General features: G+C 43.0%; 1 protein-coding gene across 11 annotated transcripts in view; it reads left to right on the forward strand.

Moving 5' to 3' along the window:
• Positions 1-4,484: 4,484 nt before the first annotated feature.
• Positions 4,485-19,474, forward strand: part of SBF2 (SET binding factor 2) — a 510,140-nt gene continuing 495,150 nt past the window's right edge. For 10 of the 11 annotated variants that reach the window (XM_053274763.1, XM_053274792.1, XM_053274810.1 and 7 more), the window contains exon 1: positions 4,485-4,690. In XM_053274763.1, the coding sequence (XP_053130738.1) occupies positions 4,636-4,690 (55 nt within the window). In that variant the 5' untranslated portion in view covers positions 4,485-4,635. The remainder of the gene's footprint in view (positions 4,691-19,474) is intronic. The other variant, XM_053274773.1, reaches the window with a different exon arrangement.

Raw genomic sequence — 19,474 nt, forward strand, 5'->3', positions numbered from 1 at the left:
TGATGTAGCAATGGCTTGTCCATTTCTGTAACCATGCATCCCTGGTCTTTATGTCTGTCTTCCTGACACTTTCCACATCAGTGTTAAGCATGTAGTCCTTTGCATTAAAGCTCTCCCTCTTTTTACTTCTGACTGTATATTCTTATTAATATCATATCTGCTCTTGCCTCTCTTCTAACCTACTGCCTTCCACTGTAGTTTCCTATGTATGAAAACATCTCTCTTGCAGACCCCCTTCCTCTTCTCTTTTAAATCTTCCTCAAAACATGTTATTTCAAAAAGCCATCTTTACAACTCAGTGTGAGAACTACTGTAATGTAGTGTCCGAGTATGACCTGAAAAGAGCAGCTCAAGTTTCCCTCAGCTATGAAATCGCTACATAACTTTAGGTAAATCTCAGCCCTCTCATTTGCAGTATACTGACCTACTTTAGTAAACCCACTTTAGGATGGTTTGTGACAATTTAGAACGTTGTAAAGCTATTCTGATGACCAGGCATGTGGGAATGCAGGGTTGGACTACCTCCCCCCACCCGGTGATTCATGAAGTTTCCATGCTCACATTCACTGCATGGAGCAGCGCAGATTTCTGGAGGCTGGGACTCATTTTCCCGGCCTCCAGGAATTTCACAATGCACCGCGTAATGAGCGAAGTGCATTGGGGGATTCTCCTGAAAGTTAGGGCACTCTAGATGCCCAACTCAGGCTGCTGTACCTGGGGTAAAGGGTGCATACCCTGTACCTGGAGTAAAGGGTGCACTCTTACTGTTTAACCCAGGTAAAAGCCCAGGCTTGCGGGGGAGGTAGGGCCGAGATCGGGCTCAATCCCGGTGCTGCACATGAGCAGTCCTACCCAGGTAGGGCTTCCCATGTGTATAGCATTTGTATCTTATGCCCACAATGGACCATTTATGACCCATTTCATGTGTGGTGCACAGTGTAAAAACTAAGCTCGGCCACATGCATAGTATTCACAGAAACTGGCTCTAGAAGTGTAAGCTCTCGGGGGCCATGCTATTTTTATGTATTATTCAGTGCCTAACACACTGTTGGCACTTAAAACAACATGAAATGGTAGTAGAAATCACTGCTGTATAAGGCTATATACTGTATATTTGGGCTGTATAGGGACAAACTTGCAGTGCAATCCTGCTACCTTTTCTCAGATAGGATAGGTGGCTGGATAGAGGTCAACACAACTTCTTTTGGGTAGGACTAATACTCTGCTATTACATTTGGTGTGGTTTAGGTTGCCTTAGGATAGTAATGCACATAATATTTTGTTCATTCAGTGCTTTGCTATGCTACTTTCTCCTTCATGTTCTTCCTGCACTTAAAGAGCTATCCAGTTACTAGCAGTATGGAATGTTGACTTCCCTGCATTGTCCCTCCTACACAACAGATCTTCCTGCTGACTTGATGACAAGAGACATTTCAGTGCTGTGCATAGTTACTGCAAAAGAATAGTCTGGGCAATGAATGAGGCCCACTACTGTTTTATTAGTGTTTTCTGCCAAACTGTACTTAGGAGGGCACATCATACCAATGCAATAATACCTCACATTGCACATGAGCCCTGAATAGTATGTCTGATTACTGCACTTAGTTTGTGCAAACGTGCTTCCCTGCCCAGTGGGGTATATTGCTAGCCTCAGTCCAGAGGAAAACGTAAACAGGAAACATCCTGGACATTCCTGGCCATGTAAAAATTCCATTCTTGAGACTAAGCTCAGGGGGGTTATATTAAAGAGGCCTTTGTTGTCCATATTGTGGTACTGAACAGGCAATGCATCAGCAAAATATCAAACACATTGCTGTGAATTTTCAAATAGAAAATGACCCAATATCAAATGTTTGTGTCTGGAGTGGAGAGACCTTGAAAGATAGACTTTAGTAATCCACAACCCAGAGAGCCAGGATCATAGCAAGGGGAGCATAAGTGCATGCAAATTAGAGTAAGTGTGTATTCATAACATAAATGAATATTGTGTAAGTATTCATTTATAATTATGAATATAATTTCATTGTAGAATTGTGTTCTACATTTCCTCCCTCAGTTTTAATCTGAAAGCTTCCATGTTCAGTGTTCCAGAACTGAAAATGTATAACTGAATAAGCACGATCCTATAAATAATGTGTTTCTATAAAGCTCCTAAATAAAAGTGTCATGTGTAGAAGCCAGTGTGAAGGCAAGAAGAATTGCTTATAGCACACAGTAGTTTTCCTCCCCTATTGTGCTATTATAGTGCTATTGTCTTTGCAAGAGGCTTGTACTTAAGCTGCAAGACTTTAACATTACTAAAGTGGTTTAAGTACATCTTAAGTCATTTCTGGATATAAGAGCATTAGTGCCATTACTGAAAATTAAACATCCAAGCTGCCCTCCTAGGTATGAGGTCCTGATTTAAAAGATGGTTGTTGTGGCCATTAGAAATGTGAAAATGTTACAATGGAGAGACTAGATGATTCATTTTTTTAAAAAATGTGGTACATCTTAGACTGACAAAACATGAGCAAACTAAGGATCAGTTCCACAAATCTCTTCAGGCAGAGTAATAGAATTTTTATTGTGTCTATTTTTGGAGCCAGCTGTTGATTCTCAACTATTTTCACACACTGGGGACATGTTGAAGCCATTACTACACTTCCTCCAGCTAGTGTAGAAGATATTCTCCCACTTGCTTACCGTAGATCCTGGCTCATACTGTTTTGCAGTGACATGAAATTTCATATCCATGTATTCTTTTAGCCCTCCTCCAACCACCTCCTTCACTATCCCCCACTGATAAAGTGAGGGAGAACCTAGTCATTTTCAGAGATGCCTTATCAACAGAAAACTCTCCATCAGCCACTATCGTGGCAGGGGGAAAAGCCGGTAAAATCAGCATCAGTGTAATCAGCATAGATGAAATCATGACTGCGTTCACAGAATGATGGCAATCCGGGCTATCTATCCTGGTTAAATGTGGGTTAATAACTGTAGTTTGACCAGGATTGCCTGGAAATTCTGGGTTCTCACAATCAGCTCCACAGGGCTTGGCAATACTGGTTACTCTTTAACCAAGATCGCTGTGATTGTGTGACTGCAGCTCATCAAAACTTTCCATTGGTCTTTTTATTTTCACCAAAGAGCAAAGGTGGGAAAGGGAAGCATGTAGGCATAGGTGAAACTGACAAGACATTCCCCCCAAATTTCACATAGAGTGATGTAATGCAGAGCCAGGATGGTATAATGACTAGAGTGCTGGACTAGGACTAGACCTAAATTCAAATCCCCATTCAGCTATGACACTCACTGGGTGACTCTGGACCATCCTAGGCCAGTGACTTATCTTTCAGCCTAAACTGCCTCAAAGAGTTATTGGGAGATAAACAACCATGTACACCACTCTGGGCTCCCTAGAGAAAGGGAAGATTGTGCCGTTGAGTAGGTGTTGACTTCTGGTGTGGTGACCACAGAGACATGTGGTTTTTTTGGTAGAGTACAGGAGTGGTTTACCATTGCCTTCCTCCTGCACAGTATGAGATGATGCCTTTGCCGTTGTCACTGAAGTGAGTATCCAACTCCAGCATCTTCCTATATCGCTGCTGCCCGATATAGGTGACTACAAATATATATTTACTAGGTGCAGTCTGGGAAGCATGGCGGGGATTTAACTAACAGCTTCTTGCTCTGTAGGCAAGGTGCTTCCTCTCTGCGCCAGGGCAGCTGATCCCTGGAGAAAAGCAGGATATAAATGTAAACAAAATAAAATGTGAAAAAACCCATTCCCAAACATGTACAATTCTGTGGAAAAAATGGTCACTGGAAATGCTTCAGTTATGTGGCACAAAAATGCAGAATGGTCGAAATGCCATTGTAAATCCACATTCAGTTTTAAAAACCTGAGCTCACAGAAAGCTCCATTTTACAGATGCGTACTGAGAGAAGGTTCAAGGCTCTAAAATGCTTTAAGTGGCAGGAGTGAAATCTGTCCTACTTCTAAGCAGACGTCTTCAACACTTCTAAACTCATCGACTCGGAAGGAAGTCCTGGTGAAATCCGTGCTAGTTAGTTTGTACTTAAGAGACGTGGAGCTGCGGGAAAGCGGTTTGCGGTTCGAGTCGAGCGTGCTGCTTGCTTGAACTTCTACAACAGGAAGGAAGCAGCAGATTGAAGAGGCTTCCGCTTTGCGGCTTGCAGGCTACACATAACACAATCGTTCGATAAATGCACAATTCAATAAATAAATAAATAGATAGATAGATAGATAGTGCATTTATCGAATGTATATATCTCCATCCAACGATAAACGGTATAAGAACAGGCGGGAAGGAAAAACACCTCTCCAGCAAAGCACTCTTCCCGGGACCCTGTTGCTGAGCGTTGCCTGAGGGTCCCTACCCAGTCGTACGGCTCCCAACGCATGGTGTTTGCAAACCCCGCAACACCCGCCCAGCTCTAGCGAGGTCATAGTAGAGCGCGGTGGGGAGGGGGAGGAGCACGCAGGCGCAGTACGAGCCTGGGTGTCCAACATGGCTGAGGTGCCGCTGCCTCTTCTTGTGCAGCGGCAGGCGCTGAGGGTAGGATGCTGAGCTTCCCAGGAGCAGCAACAGCGGCAGGGCTAGTGGGGACCCAGGCAGGCTCTCCCCAGCCATGGCCAGGTTGGCAGACTATTTCATTGTGGTGGGCTATGATCCTGAGAAGACAGGTAGGTGTGGCTGTTTGTAATGTGGCTGGGGTCTGGGGCGGGCGGGGGAGGGGGACGGGCTTCCTCCTAGGCGCGGTGTGGGGGGAGAATGGGGGAGGAGGAGGCCGAGCCGCGAATACACTCATGGGCGGAACGGGGTGGGGGGCGGGATACGGAGGGGGGAGAGCGCTAATTTCCTCTCAGGAGGCTGAGTGGGTTGGCTGGCTGGGAACACGGGTGTGTGTGTGTAGTTTTCCTCACAGGAACTGGTGGGGGAAACGGCGTGACTGGGCAACTGACACTCAGGGACTGCTAAGGGGACACTCACGAAGTTAAGCCCCGCCTCTAAGCATCGGGTGTGTGGGGAGACGACAGAGGGGGTCGTCGTGTGTGTCCTGCTTCCGGAGTCGACACTGCCTGTATTTTGCTGTCCTGTGGTAACGGTGGACAAGTTGGCTCCACAGCTCTATCCAGCATGGCTGGGAGGCTTTATAGACCGTGTGGCGGGGAACATGAAAACACTAGTAGAGGCTTCTCCTCTCCGCGTTGAGTAATAGCACTCCTGGAGTATCCTGAGTGTGTGTACTCCATGGCCCAAGGAAGGGGGTCCGCTCTTCCTCGGCCAGTGGGCGAAACCGGGTGGTGGTGGTGGGAGGGCGGGGGCTCCCTTTGATGAATACTAGCGCATGTGTGTGTATATATGTAAATAGAGTTATGCATGATCCGTTGGTAATCTTAGTTCTGCCTTTTGTTGAGTGCACGTAATAGATGGAGACAATCATATGCATGAGGGAAAATAGATCCAGAGTAATTTGTTGAGACCTGTCATTATTTATAACAAAGACCATCAAGTGTTCAGATCTGAATTAATAAGCAAGTTTTATGGGTTCCGAGGGATGCTTTTATTTTAGGTCAATTATTTTGGAATATGAGGAATTAGGCTGTTGGTCCTCCTGCTTAACATATTAAGCACAAATCTTAAAAATAGACTAAGAGACTTTTGTAGGCAGCTTTTGAGGCATCTTTCATTTTTTTATAACAGTCTTAATTTTCTATGCTACCTTTACAGGTGTACCAAGTGTTTGTAATCCTGTTCATCGTTTTCCCTTTTGCTAACTATGTAGGAAGTAAAACATATGGTGTTTGGTTAATTCTTTAAGAATATTTCTGCACAGGAGTTAATTGAATGCATTGACTTTGTCTGTAAGGATAATTCATGATGGCATTGTGTATGTACATCTTATAGTAGTAATATGTAAAGTGCCTCAAATCTAGGTGTTGTACAAAAATTAAGGATAAAACCTGCACTGCCTGTTCAGAATCAAAAATAATAAGTGAGAATAAAACACAAAAGGGAATAAAGTTTTACAAAGTTTACAACTGTAAAATAAATCAAAATGAAACTTTGTTTAAATTTCTGCATAGAAATCTGCATTGTGTGTGTGTGTCTGTAATACACAGTCGGGGAAAGACATGCTCCTATGTGCAGAATGATATTTTTTGAAAATTTTTCATGCACACACTTAAATGTAAAGGTGTACTGACACACCTAAACACCCACATAGAGTTTTTCATCCAGGGATATTTTTAGGGTGAGCCCTTAATCACCTATTGCCATTAAGCAGGATTTTGAAGGGCTGAATGCTCTTTAGTAAATTCTGGTGACCATGCCTAAGAAAATCCTATTTATCTCTAAAACATTTTTGTTGGACTTCAAATGTATTGCCTATTTAAAAAAAGGAATTCATGTAAATAAAAATGATCTATTTCCTTCATTTAAAATAGAGGCGTAATCTAAAGCTGCAATTCTAAGCATACAGATATGCAACTCTGTGGATCTTGCATCAGAGATGTAGGATTGGGCAGTTTTTTCTTGTATTTTTATATTAAAGGACACATACTTTATACAACCCCAGACCTGAAAATACTTAAGTACTTGTTTAAGTTCACATTCTTCAACAGTATAGGGCTATTGGTAATGCAGGAAGTAAAACCCTCACAGAAATGCTATAGTTTGCAGCACTGGGGTGAGTGGGTTTCCATTCAGTTGTCTTAATTAGTTTCTAATTATGTCTGCAGATAACTGGGCTTGAAAAATCCTGCAAATGAAGTTCAAATGCAGGATTTTAGAGGCAAGGTTTCTGTTTAAGTTGGTTCTTTCTTTAAAGAGATATGAACAGTATACATTCTGAGATCTCGATGGTGTTGGCACCTACATTATGTGAAATAAACTAACAGATGTCTGGTGAAATTAGGTCTGCCAAGTAGTAACTTTGAAGCAAATTTATCTCCAGATAGTCACTTTAAGCTTCTACTTGCTTGTTTTTTCCCTTTAGGACAAATAATTCTAGCTACTTGAGAAAACACTTTCTGTGGAAGAATAGATATGCACTGTCTATTCTGAATTCCTTTATCCCACGTACAGTCCCATAATGCACAGAGAACTGACCTTTATTTCTCAGTCTGATTCCAGCATTGTAATGACTGATATACACATGTTCTATCACTATGGGGTAACACTGATATTTACTTCATATATGTGAAAATTACATTTTTGTGTAACAGTGTTGATGCAAGTGCATCTGTACCACCTCCTTCCCTCATTCTAAAGAGTTGTGCTGATATATCTGCTTGTGCTAGAGTGGTACTGCAGCTATCTTAGGCACTTATCAGGTGATGCATCAAGTCCCACTGCTAGGCTGTAATTAAATTTTAGGCATCTACTGCTGTAGCTGTCAATTTCAACATAGATCCTGACCTGGACCAAGCTGATTTCTAATTTGAACTAAGTTGCTGTGATCTGGTGCTGCTAGATGGTGTAGAGGATTCAAGAACCCCAAGATAAGGCCAATAATTATGTGGAACACAGAAATTGCACCCAAGGCATAATCTGTTTTGGGGCGCGCTCTCTCTCAAATCTGAATTTTGTAAATGTTTTCATCCATACATAAACTGGAGTATGAGTGGCACTCACTATCCCAGTAAATGTAATGGGCTGTGCCTGCTAACATATGTAATATAATGGACCCCTGCTAACTTGGCAGAGAGGCAGCTTTTAACGTGGTGATTCTCTTTATTTAGCAGGGGGAGAATAACTGGCCCTATCCACCCCCAGCACAGTACTTCCAGTGACTGTTGCTGGTGTCTCTTATGTTTCTTTGTGAACCCTTTGGGGACAGGGATCCATCTTATTTATTTATTATTTCTCTGTGCAAACCGCTCTGAGCCATTTTTGGAAGGGTGGTATAGAAATCAAATCAAATCAAATCAAATCAATAAAGGCACAGTGGGGGAATGACTTGCCTGGTTCAGATCCCCATTGGTATGTTTCCCAGAATATGGGAAATACCTATATCAGGCAGCAGCAATATAGGAAGGTGCTGAAAGGCATCATCTCACCCTGTGCAGGAGGAGGCAATGGTAAACCCCTCCTGTAGTCTACCAAAGATAACCACGTGACTCTGTGGTTGCCAGGAGTTGACACTGACTTGAGGGCACAACTTTATGCACTTTCTACTTGTTAGCTGATGATCCTACAAGCCAAATAAGTAAATGCTTTGCAGGGATTTTCTGGTATCTCTCCCCTGCCAAATATGCAAGGTCTTTCTGTATTTTCCCCTGAACTGTGGCCTTGTGCTAGAGGTGAGAATGAGCATAGTCAATCATTTTTGTTTTGTGTTGCCATTATCTTGAGGTATAAATCAGAGAAGAGATACAAGTAGATAAAACATCTTTGAGTGTTAACATTGTATGAAAACTTGGATTTAATGGAACTATTCATTGAACATACTTGAAGAGACAGGCTTTTCACAAGCTCTGAGAATGTTTGGCACAGAGCTAAACAGGAACTCACCTGCTGTCTTGCCATTTTCTGACTATGTTGTCTCATGGACTTTCCCTCACATATAATTGATCCACATAAATCTACATCTATATAGGACATATATAAAATATGAAGTTGCTTTATACTGAGTCATATCATTCATCCATGTATGCCAGTATTACTTACACTGATGACAGTGGCTCTGAGGCTTTGGACAGTGGTCTTTCCCAGCCCTACCTGAAGATGCTAGGGACTGAACTTGACACCTTCTGTACACTAAACATGTGCTATGTGCTGTGTATATGGTCCTCTCATTATGCCTTCTCTCTTCATTAGTATCTTAATGGAATGGAGAACTGTTATGGAATTGTACTAAAGGCATAAACTGTGCTTTAATATATTAAATAATATGGTTGGAAAATGGACACTGTGTACCAGTTGGTGCAGTGTGGCTTTTAATTCTATGGCTTTTGAAGTGCTTGAGAACAAGACTCTCCATGTAAATTGGTTTGCCAAATGGAATGTGAATAAGACTTGAAAGAAGTGCACAGATGTTTTTAGAGATCAAATAAGGACATAAGCAACCTCTCTTCATTTGGTTTGCTTTTGTTGTGAAGTCCTTGTCACATGTATGATTGTATATGTGGCCTTAGCCCACCATCTTGAATAATGTCAAGTTGTTGTTACACTTCCACAAGAGTTTAAAGAGATGTAAATATGATTTATATCCTGTCTGCTCTATACACATACATGTATATTAATTCTGTAGGAAATAACTAAGATAGTCAAGTTAGGGAGTAAACTGTTGGAAATTGCTAGCAAGAATTTGCCTGCTTTGTTCCTAATTCAACAGATGATCTGCTTGGTGCATAATGTGCTGCTCTTTGCAGGGTCACAGCACATCGAGGCTTGACATAAGCTTTTTTTTTCTTGCTGTCTTTGAGTAACAAGCAAAGTGTTGAGCCAGGGAGCGCTTATGTTTCACATATATATTTTAATATGTATATAAGCACTAGGCAGCTTTTCCTCCTGTAGAAAGAGTGCCTCCTGCCTTCAGTGTCATTATTTTTTAATGCGGGGAGAAGGAATAAGTGGATAAACTAATAGTGTCATTTGGCCTTTCAGTTAAACTTTGTTTTGTAGTTGTGCTAGTTTCAGTGTAGATACCAAAAAGTTACCCATGTTGTGGTTAAATGCCTTTGGATTGTCTGGAGAGTGAAAGTAAGCAATATGCACCAAACCATCAACATGCATTTCTTGAATAAATATGCTGTTTAGGACAGCAGCATTCAACTGTCAATGGAAAAGTTTTGAAGTTGTCACAAGACTCAAATTGTCTTTGAAAACATTTTGTTGTTGTTGCCTTAATGCCACATTGCATCAGCAGACTGTAACAGTGTGCCAATATTTCATTCCTTAGTGCTGTGTCTGGAAAAAGTAAGATTAATGGATTTCCTATTGAAATGAAATCTGTGTATGACGTACAGAAGCCACTAAATGTAAAATGCTACATAATTTTTTTAATTTGGAATTGCTATTGCATCTTCATTTGCTATTGCTCAAGGTTGACTCAGCCTTCCATCCTTCCAAGGTCGGTAAAATGAGTACCCAGAATGTTGGGGGGCAATATGCTAAATCATTGTAAACCGCTTAGAGAGCTTCCAGCTATAGAGCGGTATATAAATGTAAGTGCTATTGCTATTGCTATTGCTATTCATTTAAAAATAACGATATACTCAACTTTACTATTTCAGAGTAAACTATTTCTAAGTCACCTTAAGTGGCACAGCGGGGAAGTGCTTGACTAATAAGCAAAAGGTTGCTGGTTCGCATCCCCGCTGGTATTATATCAGGCAGCAGTGATATAGGAAGATGCTGAAAGGCTCCATACTGTGCAGGAGGAGTCAATGGTAAACCCCTCCTGTATTCTACCAAAGACAACCACAGGGCTCTGTGGGCGCAAGGAGTCGAAATTGACTTGACAGCACACCTAACCTTTACTATTTCAAAACACTCTGTAAAATATGTAATATGTCTTTAAAATATTTCAGTAGTAATGGTGGCAAGCAAAATATGTTCTTCCTAACAGGAAATATTTCACACAGCCATTTCATTTTTAAAAGTAGTGCCCAAAGGGGATGAATTATCTTGTTGGCACATACTCCGGAACTCAATTAGCTTGTCCCAAGATGAGAGGACAGAAAGGCTGTTCAGTATAAGGCAAATAATGGACGTTTATATCATTAGGGCTATTTTGAGCCAAAACTGTGATGGAGAAAATGCTCAAACAATATGCCAATATTAAATGAAATGTTTCAATTTGTGCCTAATGACTGCAGTTCAGCTTAACAATGCCCAGCATGTTGATATGAATCTTGTATAGCATGAGGTAGCTACAGAATATACATATTTCAGTAGGAAGTGATGGTAACTTTAAACTCTGCCAACATGTGACATTATAACAGTTATATCATTATAACTGTTATGAATTTAATACTTTATTGTGTTAGCACTTTTATGCTTTGATGTTTCTTTTTCATTATGCCTTGCATTTTTGATTTGCCTTTGATTGTACTGTGCATCTGTGCAAAAGATGTACCATTACTTTTACCATGACCTCTTGTGTCTCCTCCTTTCTCCTGTACAAGCTTGCTGCTTCCCCCCCTTTTTAGCAGAATCGCCTGGAAACTCAGACCCTTGAACATGTAGTTCAGTCCAGTGGCTCCAATGGGTAAATCCTCTCTTAGGAAAGAGAGGTCCACACACAGCTCAGATTTGTAAATAAAATTAAAATTTGTATTGATCAACTATTGTATATTTTCAGATGCTTTCATGTTGTATACAATACTCCTGAAAATGGCAGCTTTTCCTTTTGTAGTACATTTTAGACACTTGGCTGTGGTAATAACATCTGAAAACTGACTTATGCAGCCCCTTATATTAACATCCACACTACCTACTTAAAACCTCTCCAATAATCGTATAATCCTATTGCTCTTATATGTTGCTTCCATCTTACCTCATTCCCTATCCAATATCTGAAGATGCTACTTCTTACTTACAGTTTGAACAATGTAAGTCATTCATTCTTTGAGCAGGGCATGACTGTAGGAGTACCTTTGGGCTAGATGTCACCTCATAGGTTATATAAGGGAAAATTTCCTTGCCTTAAGGAAACTGGCAAGGAAATAAAATACTTTGAAAATCTGGAATTGAAAATCTGCCATTGAAAATCTGGAATTCTTGCATATATCATTTATTTATTTATTTTATTGTTAAATTTTTATACTGCCTTTAATTAAAATAATCTCAAGGCAGTTTACAAAACATTTAAAATAATATGTAAAACCATAAAAACTATTTATTTATTATTTCTCTGTGTAAACCGCCCTGAGCCATTTTTGGAAGGGCGGTATAGAAATCGAATGAATGAATGAATGAAAAACTACACAATAAGAATTAAAATGGAATATAAAAATACAAATCTAATTAAGTTTTTTTAAAAAATGTACAATATAACCATAAGATACAAAGTAGCAACAAACAAACACTCATTTAAAAGCCTGGGTAAAAGTTCAAGATTTTATTTTGCTTTCTAAAAACTGTGATGGAGAGTGGGGAGCGGATACCCACTGGGAGAGCATTCCAAAGTTTGGAGCAATGACTGAGAAGGCCTTGTCCTGCATGCATGACAGGCGAGCCTCCCTCTTTGTCGGCACATGGAGCAGGGCTCTGCCCCCGATGATCTCATTGTGTGGGTAGAAACCCTTGGGAGTGGGCAGTCCTTTGGGTACCCAGGACCCAAACCATTTAGGGCTTTAAAGGTCAAAATCAGCTCCTTGAATTGGACGTGGAAACAGATTGGCAGCCAATGTAGCTTTTTCAAAATGGGGGTAATAAGGTCCCAGAGGGCATCTCCAGGTAACATCCTAGCTGCTGCATATTGCATTAACTGCAGTTTCCAAATATTCTTCAAGGGCAGCCCCACATAGAACGTGTTACAGTAATCCAACTGTGACATGATTAAGGTGTGGGTAACAGTGCTTGCCTTCTCAATTTGCCTTCTCAGGAAAGGGATGCAGCTGGCACATTAGCTGAAGCTGTGCAAAGGCTCCCCTGGCCACCGCCTCCACCTGAACTTACAAAAGCAGAGCTGGGTCCAGCAGTGCCCCCAAGCTGCTCACGTCATCTTTCAAGATGAGTGCAAGCCCATCCAGAACTGGTAGAATTTTCTCATCCTGATTGGCTCTCCTACAGACCAACTGTGCCTCTGTCTTGCCCGGATTCAATCTCATTTGGTTAGCCCACATCCAACCCATCTCTGCCTCCAATTCAGGACATCCACTTCCTCCCTAGGATCGGGTGACAAGGAGAGATAATCCTGAGTGTAATCTGCATATTGCTGACAACTAATTCCAAGTCCCCAGATGACCTTTAACATGTAAACGTTAGGCATGAGGGACACAACTGAACTCTGCGAGACCCCACAGGCCAATGGCCACGGAGCTGAGGAGTAGTCTCCCAGCACCACCTTCTTGACCCTCCCCCCAAGAAAGGACTGAAGCCACTCCAAAGCAGTGCTTCCAATCCCTATACTCAAGAGGTGGTCCAGAAGTATTGAATGCTGCTGAGAGGTCCAGCAGAACCAACAGGGATGCACTCCCCCTGTCAAGCTCCCGGTGTATGTCTAAGGCAGTTTAAGTTCCATACCCAGGACGGAAGCCAGATTGAAAATGATCTAGATAATATGTATCATCCCAAACCTTCAGCAGTTGGGATGCCACCCCATGCTCTATCACCTTGCCCAAGAAGGGAAGGTTAGAAACAGGTCTATAGTTGTCCAGGTTGGAGGAATCTAGGGAGGGCTTTTTAAAGAATGGTCTTACCATTGCCTCCTTGATGCATGGTGGTAGTTTGCTCTCCCTTAATGGTGCATTAATTATAGCTTCCAACCATCTGCTTGTATCCTCCCTGGCAGATTTTATTAGCCATGAAGGGCAAGGGCATAAGATGTTGCCTGTGCACTGCCCAGAATCTTGTTCACATCTTGAGCTGTATTAACTCGAAAATAATCCAACAGAATAGGACCAGATGGTACCTGAGGCATGTCTGCCAGAACTGCCAAAACCCTGGAATCCAGTTCAGAATGTATGCGAGCGACTTTATCTGCAAAGTGATATGGAAACTGATCACAATGGGCTGTAGATGGTTTCTCCATCGGGGAATGTGTGGAGCAATTCTGAGTTGTTTCATTGCTCTAAGCTCCATGGAAAACCAAGGAGCAGGATGGGCTTCATCAAGCTGGAGAGGGTGTTTAGGACTATCAATAGCTCTGTGTCCATATTCCAGAGATTCACTAGGGCCTCGACAGAGTCTTGAGCTCTGGACATTGGAAACTCCCCGAGGGCTGTCTGGAAACTCAGCGGATCCATAAGTCTCTGGGAGCGGACTATTTTAATTGGTCCACCACCCCTGCAGAGGGTAGATGAAGCAGTCAAACTAAACCCCAACAGATGATGATCTGTCCATGACAAGGGAGTTAGCTCAAACTCTCCCACCTCCAAATCATTTATTCCCTGGTTAGCAAAAACCAGATCAGAGTATTGTCCTGCCACGTAGGTAGGGCCTGATATCAGCTGAGATAGGCCCATGGTTCGAATGGAGGCCATGAAATCCTGAGCCGCCGCTTTAAGGGGGCCTCAGTGTGGACATCTGGAAAGGGGAAAGGTCTTGTGATAGATTACCACAATGCCCCCTCCCCAACCCTCAAGGTGGGGCTTCTGCAGGATCAGGAAACCTGGAGACATAGCTGAGAAAGGTCAACCCCACCCAGCTCATCCAACCAGGTCTCTGTCACACATACAGGTCAGCATGCTCATCCACAATCAGATTGTGGATGAGAGATGCTTTGCCACTTACTGACTTGGCATGCAACATCAGCACCTTGTTCACAGAGCTCCCTGGGGCCATAGGTTTGGGAGAAGAGCTGGAAAAAGGAACAGGCCTCAATTGCCTGGACTGTTTCCCCCTGTAATAGCCCACCCATCTCCCACTGCCATCTCTCCCTCTGACCCTGAAACCACCCTCTGCCCATGAAATCACCACCCCAGCTCCTCTGTTTCAATAAAAACAGTTCCCCAGTTTGTTTAATCATGCAGCTCTGTCTTCCAATCTAGAAGGATACCATGGTCCTTGATGAAAACATGGGTGTTCAAGACTTCTGGGGCCTCCAGTCTGCTCCCCCAAGGCTGAGAGCCACAAGGGCGAGAGCCCTTGTGCTCTCACCCTTTGGCTCATGTCCCAGGTGCAGCCTGATCTTTTTATAGCCAGTAGGATCACCTGGAGGAGTGGAGCAGAGACAGATAGTCAGTCTGTTTCTAGAAACAGTCATTGCTAGAAATATAAGGGCCCTTAAGAATTTAAAGCCCTTAGCAGTGTCTCTATGGCAAAAAAAGAAGTCTTTTTACTTGCCCTGTGAACTCTCTCTCTCTCTCTCTCTCTATCCGTTCAGTTGTGTGCGACCCTCGATCACTCTATGGATCACTGCACTCCATGTCGTCCTATCTCGGACAGCTTCCTTTAAGTCCACCCTGGTCATTCCAGTGTCATTTTTTATAATATCCAGCCACCGAGTACAAGGCCGTCCCCGTCTCCTTCTCCCGCTGATCACCCAAGCATAATCGTCTTTTCGAGTGAGTCAGCTCACATGACATGACCAAAATATGTCAGTCTATGTTTGGTAATCTTAGCTTCTAGCGATATTGTTGGTTTAACTCAATCTAAAACTTCCTTATTTGTTATTCTCGCTGTCCATGGGATATGCAACAATCGCCTCCAGCACCACATCTCAAAAGCCTACATCCTTCTCCTATCTGCCTTTTTCAAAGTCCAGGTTTCACAGCCATATGTGGCTACTGGAAATATTATTGCATTAACCAATCTGCATTTGATTAGGAAACTAATATCTTTGCTCCTCCAAATTTTACTCATGCTGATCATTGCGGTTCTTCCAAATGCGATATGCCTCCTGGTCTCAGGGCTACAGTCACCACATTGATCGATTTTAGAGCCAAAAGTCACCACATTGATTGATTTTAGAGCCACAGTTGTTCACTGTGCCCTGTGAACAACCAGAGTCATTGTCCCCAAGTCCCAGGCCCAAGGAAGACACAGACGCAATTGGCTTGGATAAAAACAGCCACAACTTTATTAATGTGGTACAATCACCTAATGGCGCAGTGGGGAAATGACTCGACAAGGAAGCCAGAGGTTGCCAGTTCAAATCTCCACTGGTATGTTTCCCAGACTATGGGAAACACCTATATTGGGCAGCAGCGATATAGGAAGATGCTGAAAGGCATCATCTCATACTCTGCGGGAGATGGCAGTGGTAAACCCCTTCCTGTATTCTACCAAAGAGAACCACAGGGCTCTGTGGTCAGCAGGAGTTGGCACCTGAGTTTGCGACACACCCTGACTCAGGATAGAAATGGGATAAACCCACTTCACCCCCCTTATTGTCAACCCCAAAGGGTCCCGGCAACTTCTAGGGCTTTACACCCCCAAGGCCACTCAACCTTTAAGGTTTATGAAGCCCTGAAGCACGTTTCCTGGTGAATCAAAGTCCTTGAGCCGCAAAGTCTCTAAGGACTGATTGACCAATCCACCCTTTTTTAACTGTCCAAGGGTGCTCACTGATCTCAAACCCTTATACACCTCCACCCAGCCCACATTGTACCTGCCACAAAGGGAGGTCAGTCTAGCTTGGTCTTCCTACCCCACAATTCTCCAAGAACAGAAAAAGCCCCCCCCTGAAGGTTAGCCAGATACAAAACGTACCCTGTTGTGGACAAATGCACCCCATCAGAACGAAAAAGGTGAGGCAACAAATGTGTGATACCTCGCTGCAGAATAAACGTGCCCCCTTGGGCCACGGCAGGCTTGCCCATGGCGGCATTCACTTTCTTCCTGGCCCTTTCAACTCCTGACAATCTCTGAACCCCACTCCAAACTCTGCGTTGAAGCCAGTTGAGAAACACAAACAACAAACACCCTGGGAACCCACTCACGAATGGTGGTAGAGGTGGTTTGTTGAATCAGGGAAAGCCCAGTACGCTTCCCCAGATAGTTTTCACCCAAATGTGCAACCAGAATATTGGGGTATGGGTTAACAGCTAAATATTCCCACAGTGCCGGAAGCAACTGGTTCTGCAGCATACCCATAAAAACAGTCCTGCTGTATCAGGCACAAGGCCCATCTAGTCCAGCTTCCTGTTTCACACAGTGGCCCACTAGATGCCTCTGGGGAGCCCGCAGGCAAGAGGTATGTGCATGCCCTCTCTCCTGCTGTTGCTCCTCTGCAACTGATATTGAGAGGGATCATGCCTCTGAGGCTGGAGATGGCCCACAGCCACCAGACTAGTAGCCATTGATAGAGCTGTCCACCATGAATCTGTCTAAGCCCCATTTAAAGCCTTCTAAGCTGGTGGCCATCACCACATCCCATGGCAAAGAATTCCATAGATTAATTATGCACTTTGTGAAAACGTACTTCCTCTTGTCGGTCCTAAATTTCCCAATCTTCAGTTTCATTGGGTGACCCCTGGTTCTAGTGTTGTGAGAGAGGGAGAAAAATTTCTCTTTGTCCACCCTCTCTACTCATTGCATAATTTCATACACTTCGATCATGTCTTCCCTTAGTAGCCTCTTTTCCAAGGTAAAGAGCCCCAGGTGCTGTAGCTTAGGTTCATAAGGAATGTGCTCCAGGCCCCTGATCATTTTGGTTGCCCTCTTCTGCACCCTTTCCAGTTCTACAGTATCCTTCTTAAGATACGGTGACCAAAGTTGTATGCAGTACCCCAGATGTGGCCGCACCATAGATTTGTATAAGGGCATTATAATATTAGCATTTTTATTTTCTGTCCCCTTCCTAATGATTGCTAGCATGGAATTAGCTTCTTTCACTGTTGCTGTGCACTGAGGAGACACTTTCAATGAGCTGTCCACCGCGACCCCAAGATCTCTCTCCTGGTCAGTCACTGACAGCTCAGATCCAATCAGCGTATATGTGAAATTGGTGTTTATGCCCCAATGTGCATAACTTTACACTTGCTTACATTGAACCGCATTTGCCAATTTGTCGCCCACTCACTCAGTTTGGAGAGGTCTTTTTGGAGTTCCTCACAATTCGTTGTGGATTTCACTACCATAAATAGTTTAGTGTCATCTGCAAATTTGGCCACTTCGCTGGTTGCACCAACTTCTAGATAGTTTATGAACAAGTTAAAGAGCACTGGTCGCAGTACCGATCCCTGGGGGACCCTACTTCCTGTCTCCCTCCATTGTGAAAACTGTCCATTTATTCATACTCTCTGTTTCCTGTCCTTCAACCAGTTACCGATCAACACATGAACCTGTCCCCTTATTCAATGACTGCTAAGTTTACTCAAGAGCCTTTGGTGGGGAACTTTATCAAAAGCTTTTTGATAAAAGTCCAAGTATACTATGTCAACTGGATCACTTTTATCCACATGCCTGTTGACACTCTTAAAGAACTCCAAAAGGTTTGTGAGGCAAGACCTTTCCATGCTGGTTCTCCTTCAAGAAGGCCTGTTCTTCTGTATGCTTAACAATTTTGTCCTTAAGTATGCTTTCCATCAGTTTACCTGGCACCAAAGTTAAGCTGATCAGCCTGTAATTTCCCAGATCCCGCCTGGATCCCTTTTTGAAAATCAGAGTTGCATTGACTACTTTCTAGTCCTCTGGTACAGAGCCTGATTGTAGGGCTCAAGTTACATATTTTTGCTAGATCTGAAATTTCACATTTGAGTTCCTTCAGAACTCTTTGGTGGATGCCATCTGGTCCTGGTGATTTGTTAACTTTTAGTTTTTCAAGACAATTTAGAACGTCTTCCCTTGTCACCTCAAATTCACCCAGTTCCTCAGCCGCTAAATCTGAAAACCTCAATTCTGGAGAGGGTATATGATCAGTATCCTTTGCCATGAAGACAGATGCAAAGAACTCATTCAGCTTCTCTGCAATCTCCTTATCCTCCTTAATAACCCCCTTCACACCCTTCTCATCTAAGGGTCCAACCGCCTCTTTGGCAGGTTTTCTACTTCTGATATTTTAAAAGAAGTTTTTGTTATTCCCTTTGACACTTCTAGCTATATGCTCCTCAGACTCTCTTTGCATCCCTTATTGTGTCCTTGCATTTCTTTTGCCAGAGTTTATGTTCCATCCTGTTCTCTTAATTTGAGCAGGACTTCCATTTTCTGAAGGAAGTCTTCTTCCCTTTTATAGCTTCCTTGACTCTACTTGTTAGCCACACTGCCATCCTCCTGAACTTAGTGGTGCCTTTCCTCCTTCATGGTATACATTCCAACTGTGCTTCTAGTAGTGTGGTTTTAAATAAGTTCCATGCTTTCTGCAGTGATTTGATGCTCCTGTCTTTCCGTTTCAACTTCCTTTTTACCAGTCTCCTCATTTTTTGAGAAGTTTCCTCTTCTGAAGGCCAATGCATCTGTGTTGGACTTCCTTGACAATTTTCCACTTGCATATATGCTGAATTGGATCACACAATGGTCACTATTTTCCTATGGTTCTGCAACTCTGACATATCGCACCAGGTCCTGGGCACCACTCAGGATTAAATCCAAAGTCACCATCTCTCTGGTTGGTTCTGCAACTAACTGTTTTAAGGTACAGTCATTTAGCATGTCTAGAAATTTGGATCCTCTGTCATTACCTGAATATGAATTTACCCAGTCTATGTGTGGATAGTTGAAGTCACCCATTATTACTGCCCTGTCTCTTTTAGATGCCTTTCTTACTTGTTTCTCCAACTCTAGGTCACTCTCAGTGCTTTGATCTGGAGGGGGATAGTGGTGTGCATGGAACGGTCCAGGGCCATAGAAAAGGCCTCTGGACCAGACCGTAATTCCGGCGGTCTGGTGGTTCAGCAGGGTGTGGGGGGGGTGTA

Source organism: Hemicordylus capensis, chromosome 1 (assembly GCF_027244095.1).
Source record: "Hemicordylus capensis ecotype Gifberg chromosome 1, rHemCap1.1.pri, whole genome shotgun sequence".
NCBI classification, from domain to species: Eukaryota; Metazoa; Chordata; class Lepidosauria; order Squamata; family Cordylidae; genus Hemicordylus; species Hemicordylus capensis.